General features: G+C 42.7%; 1 protein-coding gene and 1 long non-coding RNA gene across 3 annotated transcripts in view; one reads left to right on the plus strand and one right to left on the minus strand.

Annotated features, from left to right (window-relative positions):
• The window catches only part of LOC147367090 (uncharacterized), a 46691-nt gene that overhangs the window by 3489 nt on the left and 22030 nt on the right, over positions 1-21172 (minus strand). The window lies entirely within an intron of this gene.
• Positions 1625-19747, plus strand: LOC147367091 (spermatogenesis-associated protein 31D4-like). The gene is given in 5 exon segments (XM_086414373.1): positions 1625-13954; positions 14677-14722; positions 15296-15356; positions 15633-19564; positions 19567-19747. Coding segments are annotated over 5 exon segments (4272 nt in total). The 5' UTR covers positions 1625-13756; the 3' UTR covers positions 19602-19747.

Below are 21172 nucleotides of genomic sequence, written 5' to 3' on the forward strand. Positions count from 1 at the left end.
GGTCAGGAAGCAACAGTTAGAACTGGACATGGAACAACAGACTGGTTCCAAATAGGAAAAGGAATATGTCAAGGCTGTATATTGTCACCCTGCTTATTTAACTTCTATGCAGAGTACATCATGAGAAACGCTGGGCTGGAAGAAGCACAAGCTGGAATCAAGATTGCCAGGAGGAATATCAATAACCTCAGATATGCAGATGACACCACCCTTATGGCAGAAAGTGAAGAGGAACTCAAAAGCCTCTTGATGAAAGTGAAAGTGGAGAGTAAAAAAGTTGGCTTAAAGCTCAACATTCAGAAAATGAAGATCATGGCATCCAGTCCCATCACTTCATGGGAAATAGATGGGGAAACAGTGGAAACAATGTCAGACTTTATTTTTTGGGGCTCCAAAATCACTGTAGATGGTGACTGCAGCCATGAAATTAAGAGACGCTTACTCCTTGGAAGGAAAGTTATGACCAACCTAGATAGCATATTCAAAAGCAGAGACATTACTTTGCCAATAAAGGTCTGTCTAGTCAAGGCTATGGTTTTTCCTGTGGTCATGTATGGATGTGAGAGTTGAACTGTGAAGAAGGCTGAGTGCCGAAGAATTGATGCTTTTGAACTGTGGTGTTGGAGAAGACTCTTGAGAGTCCCTTGGACTGCAAGGAGATCCAGCAAGTCCATTCTGAAGGAGATCAGCCCTGGGATTTCTTTGGAAGGAATGATGCTAAAGCTGAAACTCCAGTACTTTGGCCACTTCATGCAAAGAGTTGACTTGTTGGAAAAGACTGTGATGCTGGGAGAGATTGGGGGCAGGAGGAGAAGGGGACGACAGAGGATGAGATGGATGGATTGGCATCACTGCCTCGATGGACGTGAGTCTGAGTGAACTCCGGGAGTTGGTGATGAACAGGGAGGCCTGGCATGCTGTGATTCACGGGGTCACAAAGAGTCGGACACGATTGAGCAACTGAACTGAACTGAAATAGGGAAGGCCAGTTAGAATGTAGAAAAGCTAAGAAATGGTAGGGAGAAGTGGAGAAAACAAGCAGGAAAAAAGTGAAAAACTGAATTTAAGAAAAGCATAAGGTATAGATGAAACGGCAACTTTTAGAGTTGATTGGACCAGAGTTTAAGAAGACTGTTACATATTTGACCTCCAATGGTCCACATCTCCCAATATTTGCCTTTGTATAGTTCTCTTTGAATCTGAGTTGTGACTATGATTTATTTTAATTAAATGGAAGTGGCAAAGTGATGTGGTGTTAGTTCTTGTTCTAAGCCTTAAAGAGTTTGTGTTTTGTTCTCTTCAGAGCCATGATCTGCTTTACAAAATTCTGTTTACCTGCTAGAGCTATGTGGAGAGGCCATTGAAGAAGCCACATAAGAGGGAGAGGCCCTGAGAGACAAGCCTGGTCGTCCCAGCATCCCAGCCAAGTCCAGGTCCCTGATGACCTACCAGCTGGATAATCCACATGAGCAGCCATTGGTAAGATCAACAGAAGAATCACCCAACTAAGCCCAGTCCAGACTGCAGAATTATGAGCAGATAAAATGTCCACTGTTTTGAGCCACTAAGCTTTGGGGTGATTTGTTATACAGCAAAATACAGTTGCTGGATGATAATGAAGAGTCAGGGATCAAGACCCAGTGACTGCCCTCTGAGACAGCATCGTGGGGACTGAAGATGCATACCTAGGACCAAAGCAAGCTTGGTTCAAATCCTTTACTTCATCACTTTTTAGCTTTTATGGCCTTGGACAAGTTATTTAATCTTTGTGGGCCTCAGTCTTGTTAGCTGTGAAGTGAGAGAAATATTCTCTCACAAGATAGTTAAGAAATGAATGAAAGTTTGGGTAACAAATTAAGTATCCACCAAATCTTAGTTCTATTCCATTTCTTTTCTAACTCCCTCACTCCCTACACCCACACTGAGGGGATAAAAGTGATCCAAACTACATTAACTACTTAGGGCAGCCATGTGATCTACTAAAGGCAGTTCTCTTTTGCACTGTGTATGTATATTTGATGAACAGTCATTGTGTTTATATGAACAAGAAGTAAACACCTAAAATACAGGTGATGGATTTTTTAACTGATAGCAGGCTTGGGAGTCATTGCTGGAGTCAATGCATATTTGTGTCCATGTCCCATACTACCTACACCTGCTCCTTTGAAATACTACTGCTGTTTATTAGACTAAGCTGGGGTCATAAAGGAGTGTTGAAGTTACATTCAGCTTACTTTATTACAGAAGGCATGAAGGCATATGTTGTATTTCCATTTGGTTTTCACAAAGAAGCATTAGCATGTTAATTGCTTGTGCAGTTCACTTAGGCAAAAGTTACAGATTTTTGAGGTAGTACTGGATAAAATTTGCTGTTTGTTGAGTCCTTGTCTTCATTTTTTAAAAAATTTTATTTTATTTTTTAACTTTTCAATATTGTATTGGTTTTGGCATATATCAAAATGAATCCGCCACAGGTATACAGAGTCCTTGTCTTCATACTGAAAAGAAAAAAGCCCTATAATGTCTAAATTATGTGCAGATACCAAGTTTCAAAGTCTTCCAAGAGAAAACACACACACACACACACACACACACAAAATAAAGGATTAAGGAAAAAAGAAATAAACCTGCTCTGGCCTCAGTTTCCAATTTTTAAAATGAGAATGCCAGACTAGAAGGTTCTCCAAGGTCACTTCCAGATCTGAGTGTTAGCAGACATCTCAAATCCTGTGCATGTATTAGCCCTTTGTGAGATTAAAAACACAGGTTGTTCTCCAGCAAAACTTTAATTGCAAAGCTTTAATTAGGAAAAAAAATAAAAATACTCATTCAGATTATGTTTTAATTTTATTTTTAATTGTATTTTTATTGTTTCCATTTTATTTTAAAGGAGAGATGAGAACTGCAATTTGCCAAATTGCTACACGTTTCCTTGCCATACAACTGCCCTAGCAAGTTAACTTAAAACAATTTTCTAAAATGCATTTTTAATGAGAACCTGAGACCCCTGAAATTTGTCTTAAACACTTTTTTTCCCCCTTCAGACCTCTTATAGGGTTGTAGAGTTTCCATACCTCAGTGCCAAGAGCATGGCAGAGGAATTTGGCTCAGCTTAGTAATTACCTTATGTTAGTCTAGCTCAAAGTTGTTTTTCTCTTAATGGTTAAAGAGAGCCATTCAAATGCTTTGATTCTAGTAATAAAAGTCCCAATGGGAAGGATAGGTGAATGCCCATGTAATGTTTAGCCTATTAAAATAGCCATATCCAAGCTTATGCAGAGTAAATGTTGCTAGGACAGGTCAGAAAAAAAATATGAGAAAATAAGAGAACTAAAGTAAGTACAGGAGTGTCCTTCCTCTCTCCAAATAAGATCCTACAATTATAACGGACATTTATTTTTGTCTTCTCTCATGGCGAGAGGGAAGGATCTCCCCAAAGTTTCACTGTGTGCTTCCAGAATGCTGTCAGCTATAGGCTTCACGGGGGTCAGTACGGCTCAGATGGTAAAGTGTCTGCCTGCAACGAGGGAAACCCGGGTTTGATTTCTGGGTAGGGAAGATCCCCTGGAGAAGGAAATGGCAATCCACTCCAGCACTCTTGCCTGGAAAATCCCATGGACAGAGGAGCCTGATAGGCTACAGTCCATGGGGTCGCAAAGAGTCGGACACGACTGAGCAACTTCACTTCACTTCATAGGCTTCACAGTAGCGCACAGTACCTGAGAGCACAAACTATTTTTGATGAAGGACCAGTTTGTTTTATCTCCCACACTCCCATCCACTGAGGACTGGTACTTGTGTAAAATACAATGAAAATGAAGTACTGGAAAAATGCCTTTCAAACAATGACATATAAATTATATGCCTCAATTTTTTTTTATTATTAGATTTAATTACTGTCAAATTGTAGTAAGTTTCTAGCCATTCTCAGTTTCTATAGTTATCTTGCTGCAGATGGTAACAAGAATGCGGAAACAGGCACTGGTCCATGGACCATACTTTGAGTAGCACTGACCTAGACTAGGCCAGTAGTATTCTTTGATTCCCACTAATTATTTCAGGGGTGATTTTATGACCTGAAAGTATGAAAGTGTTAGTCGATCAGTCGTGTCTGATTATTTGCAACCCCATGGACTGTAGCCTGCCAGGCTCCTCTGTCCATGGGATTCTCCAGGCAAGAATACTGGAATGGGTAGTCATTCCCTTCTTCAGGGGATCTTCCTGACTCAGGGATGGAACCTGGGTCTCCTGCACTGCAGGAAGATTCTTCACCGTCTGAGCCACCAGGGAAAGCCCTGGTGACCTGAGCTGGTCCCAGTCACTTGAATGTTTGGGCTTTAATTGAGAAACTGGGACAGTTCTGTTTTCCCTGGCTGGATACCACCTTGAGACTACAAGAGAAGGGATCAATACCATGAAAGCAGAACCAAGAGATAGCGAGTCAGATGAATCTGCTCCTGTGTTGTGGAAAAACAGAAGCCAGTAAATTAAAATTTTTGCTTAAGCTAGAGTTCAAGTTTTCTATTATCTGCAAGAGAAAGAGTCCCGTATGATAGAGTAATTGATATGCATATTTCCCTCTAATTCTCAATCAGCTTGCCAGTCATCTTTCCAAAACAGAGATCTGGGAAAAACATTCTTCTGGTTATGAAAACCTTAGCTTCCCACTGCCTTGATACAGAATTCAAGCTTCCTAAACCATCATTTAAAGTCTTTCACAACTGAGTACCCTTCTTTTTCACCCTTTTTTATCTTTTTGCTACTCTCATCCTCAAATACATGCCTGATGCTTTAGTGTGACCAGACATACACTTTTATGTATGTTTTAAGGTCTGCCTATGTTCCCTTTGGCTGAATTGCATTTTCTCTTCCTACACCCTTTTCTGGTTTTCTAAGGATAGAAGCTTGAGAACATAAGGTATTCATTACTTTTAAATGTTAAGCATTATGCATCACCACCATTCTTGCTGATTCAAGGGCTAATTCGGAGAGTGTTGGCATAAGGGCAACTTGACACATCCAGACATTTGATAAAAACTGCATCTAGACCCCAAAGATTTCATTTCATAAGGAGTCTGACATGGTTATATTACCAAAATCTCAGAAAAACAACAAACTTAGATAAAGTGTGAGTTTAAGTCATGGCAAAAATAAATAAGAAATAAAAACATATATTTGCACCAGTATGTGTACACATGTTCATAGCAGCTTTATTCATAATAGTCAAAACTGGAAACAACCTAAATGTTCACCAACTGATCAATGTATAAACAGAATGTGGTATATCTGTACAATGGGATATTATTTTCCATAAAAACAAATGAAATATTGATACATATTACAACATAGACTAACCCTACAAACATTGTGTTAAGTGAAAGAAGCCATATATGAAAGGCCACATGTTGTATAATTCCATTTACATAAATGTACGGAATTGACAAATATATAGAAGAGGTGGCAAAAATACACAGAAGAACTATACAAAAAAGATCTTCATGACCAGATAATCATGATGGTGTGATCACTCACCTACAGCCAGACATCCTGGAATGTGAAGTCAAGTGGGCCTTAGGAAACATCACTATGAACAAAGCTAGTGCAAGTGATGGAATTCCAGTTGAGCCATTTCAAATCTTAAAAGATGATGCTGTGAAAGTGCTGCACTCAATATGCCAGCAAATTTGGAAAACTCAGTAGTGGCCACAGGACTGGAAAAGGTCAGTTTTCATTCCAATCCCGAAGAAAGGCAATGCCAAAGAATGCTCAAACTACCATACAATTGCATTCATCTCACATGCTAACAAAGTAATGCTCAAAATTCTCCAAGCCAGGCTTCAACAATATGTGAACTGTGAAATTCCAGATGTTCAAGCAGGATTTAGAAAAGGCAAAGGAACCAAATTGCCAACATCTGCTGGATCATGGAAAAAGCAAAAGAGTTCCAGAAAAACATCTATTTCTGCTTCATTGACTATGCCAAAGCCTTTGACTATGTGGATCACAATGAACTGTGGAAAATTCTGAAAGAGATGGGAATACCAGACCACCTGACCTGCCTCCTGAGAAATCTGTATGCAGGTCAGGAAGCAACAGTTAGAACTGGACATGATTGAGCCACTGAACTGAGGGCTGGGGAGAGTGAAGAGATTGAAAGGTGAAGGCTAAGTGTAGCAGAGTTTCTTTTTTAGAGTGATAATAACAGAAGACTCTACACATGGACATCACCAGATGGTCAACACTGAAATCAGATGGATTATATTCTTTACAGCTGAAGATGGAGAAGCTCTATACAGTCAGCAAAAACAAGACCAGGAGCTGACTGTGGCTCAAATCATGAACTCCTTATTGCCAAATTCGACCTAAACTGAAGAAAATAGGGAAAACCACTAGACCATTCAGGTCTAAATCAAAATCAAATTCCTTATGATTATACAGTAGAAGTGAGAAATAGATTTAAGGGACTAGATCTAATAGAGCGCCTGATGAACTATGGACGGAGGTTCGTGACATTGTACAGGAGACAGGGATCAAGACCATCCCCATGGAAAAGAAATGCAAATAAGCAAAATGGCTGTCTGGGGAGGCCTTACAAATAGCTGTGAAAAGAAGAGAAGCGAAAAGCAAAGGAGAAAAGGAAAGATATAAGCACCTGAATACAGAGTTCCAAAGAATAGCAACGAGAGATAAGAAAGCCTTCCTCAGTGATCAGTGCAAAGAAATAGAGGAAAACACAGAATGGGAAAGACTAGAGATCTCTTCAAGAAAATTAGAGACACCAAGGGAATATTTCATGCAAAGATGGGCTCGATAAAGAACAGAAATGGTATGGACCTAACAGAAGCAGAAGGTATTAAGAAGAGGTGGCAAGAAAACACAGAAAAACTGTACAAAAAAGATCTTCATAACCCAGATAATCATGATGGTGTGATGACTCACCTAGAGCCAGACATCCTGGAATGTGAAGTCAAGTGGGCCTTAGAAAGCATCACTATGAACAAAGCTAGTGGAGGTGATGGAATTCCAGTTGAGCTATTTCAAATCCTGGAAGATGATGCTGTGAAAGTACTGCACTCAATATGCCAGCAAATTTGGAAAACTCAGCAGTGGCCACAGGCCTGGAAAAGGTCAGTTTTCATTCCAATCCCAAAGAAAGGCAATGCCAAAGAATGCTCAAACTACCGCACAATTGGACTCATCTCACACGCTAGTAAAGTAATGCTCAAAATTCTCCAAGCCAGGCTTCAGCAATACGTGAACTGTGAAATTCCAGATGTTCAAGCTGGTTTTAGAAAAGGCAGAGGAACCAGAGATCAAATTGACAACATCCGCTGGATCATCGAAAGAGCAAGAGAGTTCCAGAAAAACATCTATTTCTGCTTTATTGACTATGCCCAAGCCTTTGACTGTGTGGATCACAATAAACTGTGGAAAATTCTGAAAGAGATGGGAATACCAGACCACCTGATCTGCCTCTTGAGAATCTGTGTGCAGGTCAGGAAGCAACAGTTAGAACTGGACATGGAACAACAGACTGGTTCCAAATAGGAAAAGGAGTACATCAAGGCTGTATATTGTCACCCTGCTTATTTAACTTCTATGCAGAGTACATCATGAGAAACGCTGGGCTGGAAGAAGCACAAGCTGGAATCAAGATTGCTGGGAGGAATATCAATAACCTCAGATATGCAGATGACACCACCCTCATGGCAGAAAGTGAAGAGGAACTCAAAAGCCTCTTGATGAAAGTGAAAGTGGACAGTGAAAAAGTGGCTTAAAGCTCAACATTCAGAAAATGAAGATCATGGCATCTGGTCCCATCAGTTCATGGGAATTAGATGGGAAAACAGTGGAAACGGTGTCAGACTTTATTTTTCGGAGCTCCAAAATCACTGCAGATGGTGATTGCAGCCATGAAATTAAAAGATGCTTACTCCTTGGAAGGAAAGTTATGACCAACCTAGATAGCATATTAAAAAGCAGAGAGATTACTTTGCTAACAAAGGTCCATCTAGTCAAGGCTATGGTTTTTCCAGTGGTCATGTATGGATGTGAGAGTTGGACTGTGAAGAAAGCTGAGCACCAAAGAATTGATGCTTTTGAAGTGTAATATTGGAGAAGACTCTTGAGAGTCCCTTGGACTGCAAGGATATCCAACCAGTCCATTCTAAAGGAGATCAGTCCTGGGTGTTCTTTGGAAGGACTGATGCTAAAGCTGAAACTCCAATACTTTGGCCACCTCATGTGAAGAATTGACTCATTTGGAAAAGCCTCTGATGCTGGGAGGGATTGGGGGCAGGAGGAGAAGGGGCGACAGAGGATGAGATGGCTGGATGCCATCACCGACTGGATGGACATGAGTTTGGGTGAACTCTGGGAGTTGGTGATTGACAGGGAGGCCTGGCGTGCTGCAATCATGGGGTCGCAAAGAGCTGGACACGACCGAGTGACTAAACTGAATGATAAAAATGTTCTCAAATTGATTGTAATGATGGATGCACAACATTGTGAATATACTAAAAGTCATCGAACTGTACACTTTCAATGGGTGAATTGTATGGTATGTGAACTATGCCTCAATAATGTGGTCTTTAGAAACAGTTTAGAGGAGCTGTATTCATAAGTGTCAAAACTGAGAAGAAACAAGATATCCAATTGAATGGATAAATCAACTGTGGTACACCCAGGTAATTGAATAGTATTAAGCCCAAAAGGAAATGAGCTATTAAGCCACAAAAATACATGCAGGTAGCTTAAATGCATATTACTAAGTGAAAGAAGCCAATCTGAAAAGGCTACATGCATACTATATGATTTCAACTATATGACATTCTGGAAAAGGCAAAACTCTGGAGACAGTAAAAAGGTTGGTGGTTGCCAGGGGGTGTAGGATGGGGTGACTAGGCAGAGCATGGAGGATTTCTAGGGCAGTGAAACTACTCTGTATGGTACTGCAGTGGTGGATACATGCCATTAGACACTTGTCTAAACTCATGCAAGCTATGGGCTCTGGGTGATAATGATGTGTCAGTGTAGGTTTGGTTGGAACAGATGTCCCACTGTGGTGCTGGAAGTTGATAGTGGGAGAGGCTGTGTGTGTGGGTGGAGGGGTATGAGGAGGGTCAGATCACACATGGTAACTCTGTTTTCTGCTCAAATTTGCTATCAACCTTAAACTGCTCTAAAAAATAAAAGTCTGAAGGAAGAAGAAAAGGAGGATGAGGAGAAAGGGGGTAAAGAACAGAAAGAAGGCCAGGGGAAGGAGGGAGAGGAGGAGGTGGTGACCTCACAAGGCCCATCTCAGTTGGCACCAACTCTGAAATTTTCCCTGCCTTTTCTCGTTTCCCTCCTGGTGGAAGAATTAATTGCTCTCTTATCTGTATTTTTATTATGCTCTTAAAAAAACCTATGTATTTATTTATTTGGCTGTGCTGGGTCTTAGTTGTGACACACAGGATCTTTAGTTGTAGCATGTGAACTCTTAGTTGCAGCGTGTGGGATCTAGTTTCCCTGACCAGGGATAGAACCCGAGCCCCCTGCATGGTGAGCTCAGAGTCTTAGCCACCTGACCACCAGAGAAGTACCTCATTGTGTTCTTATTCTACTTCTTTTATCATATCACTTTATTTTAGTTGTTTTCAGGTCGGTCTTACTGAACTCTGACCAGTCTGAGGGCAGAGGCAATGACTCATTTTCTTGATATTTCTATTAGAAATACAACAAGAGTTCAATGACTGTAAGGTGTGTATGTGAATGAAGAACATCTTAAAGCTACTGATTTAAGTGCAGTTTTAAAGGATCCTTCCCTAGAATCTGTTTTTCTTCAGGTTTTTTGGTAACCTAAAGATAATTCCCTCCATCCCTGGGACAGTGACCAGGATGTGAGTGAGAATACTGAGGACATGTGACAATCCTAAGTGAATGACATCACTACTGAGTCTCCTCCAATAGCAACACATTACTCTAGTAGAGTTTTTGGAAAATATTCCCCCTTGGTGATAACATAACTATGTCCAGCCTGAAATCTGGGAGTAGGCTTCTGTATGGTGACGCAGGTCAACTGGGAAGATGTCATTGGGTAGAGAGGAGAAGATCTCACTCTACTCAAAGTCAGCACTGCCACCTCAGGATGGCTACCTGAAATGTTCTAGTGAGAGCTTTATTACAAAGGTTTGGTGTTGCTACTGCTGCTACTGCTAAATCGCTTCAGTCATGTCTGACTCTGTGCGACCCCATAGACGGCCTCCTACCAGGCCCCTCTGTCCCTGGGATTCTCCAGGCAAGAACACTGGAGTGGGTTGCCATTTCCTTCTCCAATGCATGAAAGTGAAAAGTGAAAGTGAAGTCGCTCAGTCGTGTCCAACTCTTAGCGACCCCATGGACTGCAGCCTTCCAGGCTCCACTGTTCATGGGATTTTCCAGGCAAGAGTACTGGAATGGGGTGCCATTGCCTTCATATGGCCAAAATGTATGAAATGTGTTCCTGGAAGGGAGGACATTTTAAAATTTATTCCTTACCATGAGTCATATGAAATAGAATTCTTGAAAGCAGGTTTTAAGAGGACAATAGAGAAAACCTATCAAGATACTGGTGCAAAGAATGAAAAGGAAAAGGTACATAAGAGGGGATAGGGTGCCAAATATAGTTTTCTTTACTTTCCAAATTTGGCAACATTTCATGGACAAAGTGAATGTTCTCAGTCCCATAACCAGCTTTAATTTTAGGACGAGGGAATATTTTTTATTTTAAGAAGTCACATTTCTCCTTTTTAAAATAGAAGCATTGGGAAGGTGAGGAATTTGGTAGTCAGGGCTCTACTACTTGTTGAATGATCTAGGGAAGTCACTTCCCCCTCTGAGCTTCAATTTTTTCATTGATAAAATGGCATAATAGTACCTGTTCTGTTTATATCACAGGATGTTTGTGAAAATCCACTGAGATCACTGAATGCAAAATGTTTTACAACTTAGACAAATTTATAATTGATATTAGTCTAAGAAGGATAAGTGCTATAAACCTCTCCTACTAAATATCAACGGAGTTCATTTGTGGTTGGTACAAAAAGTTAAAAACAAACTTAAAAAACATTGTACATTTAATCCTTTGTTTCTTTAAATTTTGAAGGAGTTTCTATCAGATTCTGAAAAGGAATCATTAACATTTTGGGAAAAGCCTTTTTATTGAAATTTCTTGTAGGTATAACATAAGGCATACAAATGTATGTAAGAATTCCTAAGCAACAGGTGGTCTTTTAGAATAGAAAAGTTCTTCTTTAACCATCTTCTCAAAGAATCATTAATTTGTATCAGAAAATTGGAGAGGGTAGGCATGCAAGGATACTTTCCTAAGGAGCATAATATGTCTGGGCAGTTACCAACCACAGCGTCTATCCCTTCTCTGGTCTATTCCAGAGATCACTTGGCAATTCACAAATGCCATGGGGACCTCACCTGTGCAGTTATATAAATCTTGACCTGTCATAGGGCTTTTCCCTAAAACTGTACCATGATGTCCTTAAGGACTGAGACCAGGACTTATAGGTACTTGTGTCTCCTAGTTTCCAGCAGTAAATATTTATTAAATGAAAACTAGACTGAGGCTGCATATCAAGGCAAGAAGGAAGTAGCCCCTCTTTGCAGATTTTATACTTAGGGCAGGTTACCTGTTCCTGCATAATTGAAAGAAGACTCTGGAGGTTTGAAGGCTGTCTCACCCCTTCACAGGAGATCAAGTAACTGTATTAGGCCATGGGCGTTAAATAAAGGGCATCACATTTTAAGAAAGACATGAGAAATTAGGAGACAGTTCAGAGGACAGCTGTTATGAAGATAAAGAGATTAGAAAGGAAGATGTAGAAAGAAGGGAAGGAAATACTGGTATTATTTAAACCTTACAAGAGAAGCCTGAAAAAAAGCATGGTTAGTTGTTGATTTTCAACATATATAGGGATGCTTAAATAGAGCAGAGCTTCTCAACCATTGTGTGTATGTGTGTGTGGTGGGGGAACGGCACTCTTTGGAAAATATTATATTTATAGGGCCCACAAAGACAATCAGGTAAGGCCGTCAAGACTTGATTTCGCCCTAAGTTTTGATACTCCTAGGTCCCACCCTGTCACTACGGGACTTAGAGTGTAACCTATATCACCATTCTGACAGAATGTTTGTGTCCCACCAAATTCATATATTGAAATCCTATATCCAATATGATGGCATTAGTAGATGAGGCCTTTGGGAGGTGATTTGATCATAACAGTGGAGGCTTCATGAATGGAATTAGTGCTCTTCTTATAAAAGAGACCTCACAGAGCTCTCTTACTCTCTGTTTCTGTCATGTGAAGTTGCAGAGAGATGACAGCTGTATCACCAGGAAGTGGGTCTCACCAGACACAGAATCTACTGTTGCTTTCATTTTGAACTCTCCAGCTTTCAGAACTATGAGAAATAAGTATGTGTTGTTTAAGCACAAAGTTAAATGTTATTTTGTTACAGTTGCCCAAAATGACTAGGACAGGGGTTTGTATACATGTTAGGAAATTGATGTAGAGTGCAGGACTGTCTGTATTTTAGGTAGAATAAAAAAAAGTAGAGTTAAAATAAAAGATGAAAGACTAAAGTGAAGAAACACTTTATTCTTAGATTTGAAAACACCAGGTTGGTTTGTCAAAGGGTATGTGTGTCTGTGTGTGTCTGCGTGTGTCTAGCATGTCCTAAAAATCTTTATGCAGCTTAACCTTTACTAACTTTAGAAGAATAATTGCTACAGACTTATCCTCAAGATCATGTGAAAGTTTATTTACATTTATCTTATAGGGACTAGTTTTGTGAATATTGAATGGTGAATTATTCATTTTAATTATTTGAGTCACACCCCACTGACTCAAGATGGTAAAGGCTGACTGAAACAAAAAACAAATTTTCCCATTTAACATTCACAAAACTAGATAAAAGAACTTTTAAGTTCTATATCTGGGTTCCTGTAGCAAAAACATTCTGTAGGAAAGATGGATTTAAGGACATATATGATCCTGAGGCTTCCCTGGTAGCTCAGTTGGTAAAGAATCCACCTGCAATGCAGGAGACCCTGGTTTGATTCCTGGGCAGGGAAGACTGCTGGAGAAGGGATGGGCTACCCACTCCGGTATTCTTGGGTTTCCCTGGTGGCTCAGCTGGTAAAGAATCTGTCTGCAACGTGGGAGACCTGGATTTGATCCCTGGGTTGGGAAGATCCACTGGAGAAGGGAAAGGCTACCCCTCCAATATTGTGGCCTAGAGAATTCCATGGACTGTCACAAAGAGTTGGACACAACTGAGTGACATTTATTATGATGATGATGATCCTGAGTGTAAAGGTGTACAAGCAAAAATTCCAGACAGTATTTTAAGGCAGTGGAACTGGTGAGACCCAAGTCAAGTTTCTCAAACAGTAAAGGGATCCTAGGTAATATCTGGGTTATGGATGGGATAGGTAGAAAATTTTATTAATGTGAATATGTGAAGCCATGAAAGGTTGGAGTTGGAAAATATGATGGCAGGGTAGGGCAGAGGGACCTGGAAGGCCCAGGAGGGGTGGAGTTGTCTGCTAGGCTGGTGGATGGGGGAGGGGCGGTGGATGCATTCTCTTCATGTTGTCCCCTCCCCCACCCTCAGAAACCCTTTGTGACTCTTGAGTTCTCAGTGATGCAGGCTTGGGACTATATTCAAGTGACTGCACTCTCAGTGCTCAGTAATCTCCGTCAGCCTTGTGATTCAGACAATGGAATTCAGAAAATGGAATGTTCTCTCATTTTTGAATAGCCCTACTGACCCATGTCTGAGCTTTGGCTCCACCTCCTTGGATATTGACTCTGACCTCATTTTCCTGTGTGGGCTGGGGTTGTTCCTTCTGTTCCTGTGGTACCTGGTGGGGTTTCCATGTTTACCAACCTTCTGTAAAATTAAACGCATCCAAAAGGTAAGTAAGTAACCCTGGGTGCACCCCCAACAGAGATTCTTTATTGCTGTTTCCATTTCTATTCCACATTTTAAGATGAGTTTGGTTGGGTCAGAGAGACACCTAAGATAGGAATTTCAAGGAGAGGATAAAACTAGGCAGGGCCAGTGGTTCAGGGAGTACTAAGGCTTTCATTTGAAGCCCACAGACCAGCTGAGTGTTTGGAGGATTCCAGGAGAAAATCCCAAACAGTAATTCTGTGGCCCTGGGTTGGGTTATTTAGAGAGTTTTGGATCTCTGCAGGAGAACAGAGTTCCCCAATGCTTGATCATGAGTTACATTCTCAAGTCAGGCATCACTTGACCAAGCCTTCCTTTGTGCTAAGCTGGTCAGGGCAGCAGTGCTGAGCCTCTGAGAGCCTCCAGAGCAGAGGCTGAAGTCTGAGTTTTCAGGACCCAAAGTCCTATCTGAGGGACACAGATGTTGACTGTTAGCCTCAGATGCTATGCCCTCCTTGGGCAGGTGACTTCTGACTGAGACTATCAAGGGTGGGCTTCAGAGACAAAAGTCTTTCTTTGGGTTTTTTAAAGAAAAAAAAGGTGAAAACATTTTAAACCTTTAAAATTGGCAAAAGGAAGGAACACAAAGATTAGAGTCATATTATTCCTGGATAATGAATATCTGAGTTTTCTAGAGAGGACTGAGAGAAATGAGCCCCAGCACTTCATTCTTTTTGTTTTCAGTGTCAGAGCAGAACCAGGAGGAGAAGGAAAGGTGTCACACTGAAAGGTAAGGCTCTGCATGTTTCACCGGATCTCTCCAAGGGTGACTCTTCCTGCCTTTTCCATGAGATCCCAGGTCCGTGACCTCTGACGATGTCAGTGGCTAGATACCGTTTCTCTCAGAAACCAGAGGTATCTGGGAGGAGGCTCATGGGGAGGCAGTCCGAGTCTGAGACACTTCTTGGATTCCCTGTTTTTCTCATGGCTCGGCATGAAGCCATGATGGACCTGGGCAATGGGTGTTTCTCCACAGGTGGCCATGTGAGATGTCAAGAGTCAGAACGTCTGTGTCCTGACTTTGTATAAGTCCTCTGACTTCCTGGATAATCAGATTGCTCTCTGAGGCCACACTGATCTCTGTGTTTCACATGGTGGTTTTGAGCATCACAGGAGATATAAGGCATGTGAAAGTACTACAAGTGAAGCAACATACATATAAAGTAATTGACCATTTGATCTCATCTGCTAATTCTTGGGTCTTTCAGAGTCTAGAATCCTAAGGGTTTCCCATAAGGGGACTCTTACATTATACCTAGGCTTATACCTTCCTTACATGTAACCCACTCTCCTGGTTTCGCAGGTTGGAGATTTCACCAGATAGAAACAGAGGAAAAAACGAAGCTGATTTCTATTCTGAAAAGGTGACTAGTCTTTCCCCTTCTTTCCTGATCCCTCCTTAGTATGTTCTCTGCAATTCCTGGGATTCAGTGCAACCTACTGTAGTCACGGGAGGGGGTAGCATAGGAATGAGTATGTGATGAAGGCCTTAAGGTGAGGGTTATTGAGCATGTTGTGAAGTCAGGGATGTGGAGCAATATAAAGTGGCAGCAGGCTCCAGCCCACCCCTGCCAGGCCAGCAGGTCGCCCTTTCCTTATTCTGGTCCTGGTTGCATCTTTGTACTTCCTGTCTCCTGCAGCCACCTGGGCCAGCATGATGATACCATCCGCTTTCGTCAGCTCTTATGTCCAGATCCCTTCTGTGAGGTGTGTAATAATGCAACTGCTGAAGTCAATTGGTTGCTGTTCCCGGAGACCCTGGAAGATTCTGCTTCCTCTATGTCCCCTTTGGCTTCCACAGCTCCTGTGGCCGATTCATCATTGACTCTGTCCCCTGCCTTCTCAGCAGTCTCTCCAGGAGATCTACTACCAGCCTCTCTGCCTGAGCCTTCCCCGTTGCCCCCCTCCATTCTTTCACCTAGCTCCATGACCCCCTTAGCTGACTTTTTGTCACCCTCACCACTGGGTCACACTCTGGCATTAGAGCCTTTTACTTCTTTGGATTCCGAATTCCCAGTAGATTATTCCTCACCCCAACCCCTTGCCTTTCCCCCTCTCCTACCACATGACATGCAGACAGCAGATCCTGTTCTCCCACCAGAGGCCACTTTGTCTCTGAATACCATCTTTTCCCTTGACCCCACCCTTTCCCATGATATCAACCGCTTATCAGATTTGTCCCAAGCAATGAAGCCCGCTGATTCTTTTGCACCACCAACTCTGTCTGTTTTACCACAGCCAGACTGCACTTTAACTGTCACTCAGTCTAAATCAATTGCCATCTTACTGACACCTGTTCCTGAGAATTTGCCTACCGAAAGCCCTGGCATGTTGTCCACTTACGTCCCAACACTCACAGGCATTGATCATTCAAGCCTGTCAATTTCAGACTTCTCCTGGTGGCAAGCTCATGCCAAAGACTTAATCCCTTCCACGTTGGCACAATGTGATTTCAATCAAGAGTTTCTCGCCCTCCACTCTTCAGAGGCCTCTTTTGGCGGAGACCCTGCAGCCAACCTCATAGAGCCTGGTAATCTCTCATGTCTCAGCCCTGATGTCCTGGCACTCCTGGAGAGACAAGTACAAAAGAGGAGCGATTTCCTGATGTGGAAAGAAAAGGAAAAGAAAAAAGATTCTTTTCCAGAACAATTGAGGCCAGACTATCAACTAAATTCCTCAGGGATAAAGTTAGAGTCAGTTGCTGATAAGCCTGTGCATCAACAACCCCCATATCCTAAGACCTTGGAGGACCAATTACAGCAAAAACCTACCCAGCTCTTCTGGGGTCTCCCATCTCTACACAGTGAGTCCTTGCCCTCTGCTGTTGATATCTCCAGTGACAATTCCTCAAACTTTATTTTCAATAGAAACTCAAATGCCTCTACAGGCCAAGAATCCCCAGGACTTCCCCATCTCCAACCTCTGTCCTTGCCTGAGATTCAGCCTGAATCCTTGCCTCAAACCCTGCCTCAGTCTCAGCCCCTACCTCTCACTCAGGTCCAGTCCCAAGCTGACCCAAAATCCCCACTCCTGGTCACACCACCTGGTCCTCTACCCCAGATTAGGATCTGTGGAGTGTATTTCCATAGACCTCAGAATGAATCAGAATCTCTCTCCTCATCTGAAATTCAACAGCTGGAATGGAACGTGTTGCAGAAACAACAGGAAAGTTTGTGGGGTTTACCCTCTGTGATCCAAAGATCTCAGGAAGACTTCTGTCCATTAGCTCCTAACACTTCTCACCACCAGCACCCTCAGGCCCATGTTTCAGTCTCCATTCTTCCTGGGGAGTTTGCTCTCAGTGATGAACTTCGGAAGAAACTAGAGCATCACCTTCGAAAGAGGCTCATTCAACACCGGTGGGGCCTGCCCCGGAGAATCAAAGAGTCTGTGTCACTGATGTTGCCTCCAACTGGTTTTTTAGAGGCATCTAAGTCAGAAAGCAGTGATGGAGTCTCACTGATCTCTGTGTTTAAGGGTCAGAGTAGCAAACATGTAAATGTTGAATTGATTCAACCCGGAAGCTTCCATGAGAGAAGCTCGGAAATGCTCCAGCTAGAGAAAGATGTGGGGAAAGATCAGGAACATAGCCAAGAGAATGGACAGGAAGATCACCTGTTGAAAGACCCAAACAGCTCTTCAGATAAGGATCTGGGGTATGACTCTGAGAAAAACATAAACAGTCAGACCATGAGTCTCTCAGAGAAAAATTTAAGGGTGTCAGCAGAGAGTCTACAACTTGAAAATGTCCTAAAAGTACATTTGAGTAAGAAGTTTGAGGAAATAAATGAGGGTCGACTCCCTGGGACTGTGCATAGTTCATGGCATGCCATCAAGCAAACATTGATTCTTTCTGCGAAATCCCACACCAAAATAAAAGAGAGAAGTTTGACATCATCAGTGGGTGAGTCCTATTCCTTGAATACCTTCCAGGACCTGACTTTTGTTGATCCCAGTGCACAGCAGATGCTGGAAGCACATATTAAAAGGTTTCGTATGAGGATGTTGTGGGGCCTTCCTTCCAAGGTCCTTGAATCCATACAAATTTTTAAACTGAAAGATGCCTCATCCCAGTCCTTGTCCCATGCCAGTTTTTCCTCCTCAACCAATGCGATTTCTGAGGCAGACTCCAAATTTGGGAGCTCCAAGTCCTTTAGAAGAAGCTCTCAATCTTTCCATGGAGACAAAGTGGGAACACTCTGCATCACAGGGAGAGGAAGTCATAGACAGGCGCAACTAGCTGATAGATATCCCCGAAAGCTGCTTGCAAAGCAATCTGGAGCCAGATATGAGCCAAAGCATAAGAGTGTGAATTCCAGTGATAAAGGAAAAATGCAACAGGGCAAAAAGGTGGAGAAGTCAGAACCTGTTTCTATGCCCAAACTGTCTAGGGAGATATTCAAGGCTGAGGAGCTTGACACTCTTCAATTAAAAACGAATGACATGTTGACAACCAACAAGTCAGGGAGCTCCCAAATAACAAATAAAGTAGAAACTACTGTGACCACTGAAAGCCCCCCACCCAAACTACCAGTTCCCCTAGATCCTAAATGCTTATCCCTTAAAGAACAACTGTTTGATGAGTTAAAGTTTAGATTGGAGAAGAGGGAGCAGAGCCAAGCTCAAGGCCAACCCACTGACATGTCCCTTGCTTCAGATAACTTGACTTACAAGGCTTCACTGACTCCTGCCCAGGGCGTCTCAGGTGGGGACACAGGAGAGTCCCAGGTGCTGCATGTCCATGTGGAGGACAGAGGAATCACGATGGAACAGCAGCAGGAACCCTGGGTCCCTAAGCAGGGCTTCCAGAGGTGCCAGGATAAGAATTTCCCACCAACTGTGAAGAGAGTGAGCTCCCCAGGGTGCAGAGCAGAAGAGCTAGGTGGAGGGGATGCAGGGCTGGGGACATCCCAGCTTAGGAGGAAGAGTTTCCCTCCTCAGGAGACGGTACTAGAGGAGATGCTTGTGAGCAAGTCTTCCCAGACCCTTTCAAAGAAAGGACAGTCTCTTCCTGAAGGCCATATCAGAAAAAGAATGAAGCACTTTTTGCAGTGGCTTTATCCTGGGGAAAAATGCAAAAGGCAAGAAGATCCCCAGGAAAAGGGCAGCCCCATATCAAGCGTGCAGAGCAGAGGCCTAGTTAAAAGTAGAGCTGCTGCTACTGGATCAACAGAGGCTCAGAAAATCATGACAGACATCGGGAAGTTCCTAGAGGAGAAACTGGGGTATCGGCATGCATTAGATGTGACTAGCTCTCAAGAGGACCCTCCTTCCCCAGTGCACTTTGGGCAATCTCAACAAAAGGCTGGAGTACAGGTCCACACAGAGCCTGTCCGGGGACATCCTTTCAACTCCAAGGTTCCCTCTAAAGTGACAAATACCAAGTCCTGCCACCAAGAAGCTATCTTGGCTGGCCAGAGCTATCCTCCAAGTACAAGACAGATCAGAAACAAGAAAAGACAGCCCCAGAAAGCTGTGGCATTTAAGGACCAGCAATTGTATCAGAAACATCCCCCACCAGTGCCCCACAGGGAGCCTGTGCCCCACCCAAGCCCCACCCACAGGTGTCAAGCTGGCCAGGCCCGTCCAGCTGCGCCCACCACTGCTGAAGGCACTGTGTTCAGAGATCTGTCTCTACTGTTTAGACAGAAAACACTTCTCCAGAATTTCCAAGGAGGAAAACTTCCCATCCAAAAATAATTCCTTCCTTGTGGAGAATGTTGATCCTTCCCAATAAATGTTTCTCTAATAGTAAGATGTCTTTTCTGTGTACTGTGTTGAGGCATGGGTTTGGTAACTCAGGGATTATATTTAAGGGAAGAATATAGTTTTGCTCTTACTTACTGCTTCCTTTGGCTTTGGTGCAAAGGTGACCAGCCCTCTGGAGTTCTTGTTGAGAAACAGATACCATGTGCCCCCCACTCCCACCCTCTGCAAAAGACCATTTCCTCCTTGATGACGTTTGAGGAGATGGGCTTTGTCTCCTGCCCCTCTTAGCTTAGCCTTAAATAAAATGTATAGTAGACCACACACCTCCCTCACTGAATGTTTTACATCCTTTAGAGAAGTAGGAAAAAGACAGGTCTTCTCTATCTGAAGAGGCTTAAGGATGGGTTTACTTTCTGAAAATAATCCTGAAGAAGAAATAAATCTTAATCATTATTGAGAACTCAGTGACCAGAGGCTCCTACCTGGAGCTGAATCCCTTGAATGGCAGTGTGTGGGTGTGGATGTTACTGTATTGGATGCTGGGCTGGTTGCCAAAGTGTCCAGGAACAGCATAAAACCTGCTTAAGAATCTGTTTCACGTGGGTCATGTTAATGTCATGTGCTGGTCAGGAAAGCATACTTTAAACTTGACATTGAGGTTTCCCTATGAGAAAGACACTTTGGGGAAGTAGTTCCCTTCCTTGGGTATTTTTTTCAGGCTGCTCAATTGGTGAATTTTTTTTACAGAGCAAAATCACCACTCAGCTGTCAGTGGTAGGAATGTTGACTAGGCAGTCACCTATCTTCCAGGGTAAAATACAGCTGAGAGTAAGGAAAAGATGTCTTAAAGTGAGATATCTTAAAGAATATACTTGCTGGTGGAACAAAGGTTAATGCCTCATTATTCCCATACTGTGACCCTGTCCTGCTCCCCTACTCCTCAATCTGATCCAAGCACCACATGCTTGAGGCTGACCAGAGAACAGCACAGCACACTGATGCTTTGTATCAGAAAGGCATGAGGGCATCTTAGAGTACTGAAACAGCATCTCCAATGATGTCATCAAGATGGCATCCCCCTCTTTGGGGAAGGTGATGAAGGTGATCGTGGTGCTTTCCTTCCATCTTGCCATTGTTTGATGGCAATATACAAGATACTGCCCTTAGTGTGTATAGTTCACCAATCAGGATTAAGGTGCCACCTTTGATAATAATAGTCTTGGTGGAGCCCTGGTAGACCTCCCCCAGAATACCTGCAGCTCATGAACCAGAGGTGAGTCCTAGAACTATGCCCTGGGGTTATAGATATTTGGGGTTCACCATGGACCTTTTTTTGGCCAAGGCTGCACACACACCCACCCTTACAAGGACGTCTAGAGAGGGAGGACAATTTCACTTGTGCAGACTGGGACTCAAAAATCTGCTGAGTAGCCTAGTGAGCACTTAAGATAGTTTTTCCAGAAAGACTTGT

The sequence above is a fragment of the Bos grunniens genome, chromosome 8 (assembly GCF_055505025.1).
Source record: "Bos grunniens cultivar Pamir isolate PY7600 chromosome 8, Bosgru_T2T1.0, whole genome shotgun sequence".
In the NCBI taxonomy this organism is placed as follows: Eukaryota; Metazoa; Chordata; class Mammalia; order Artiodactyla; family Bovidae; genus Bos; species Bos grunniens.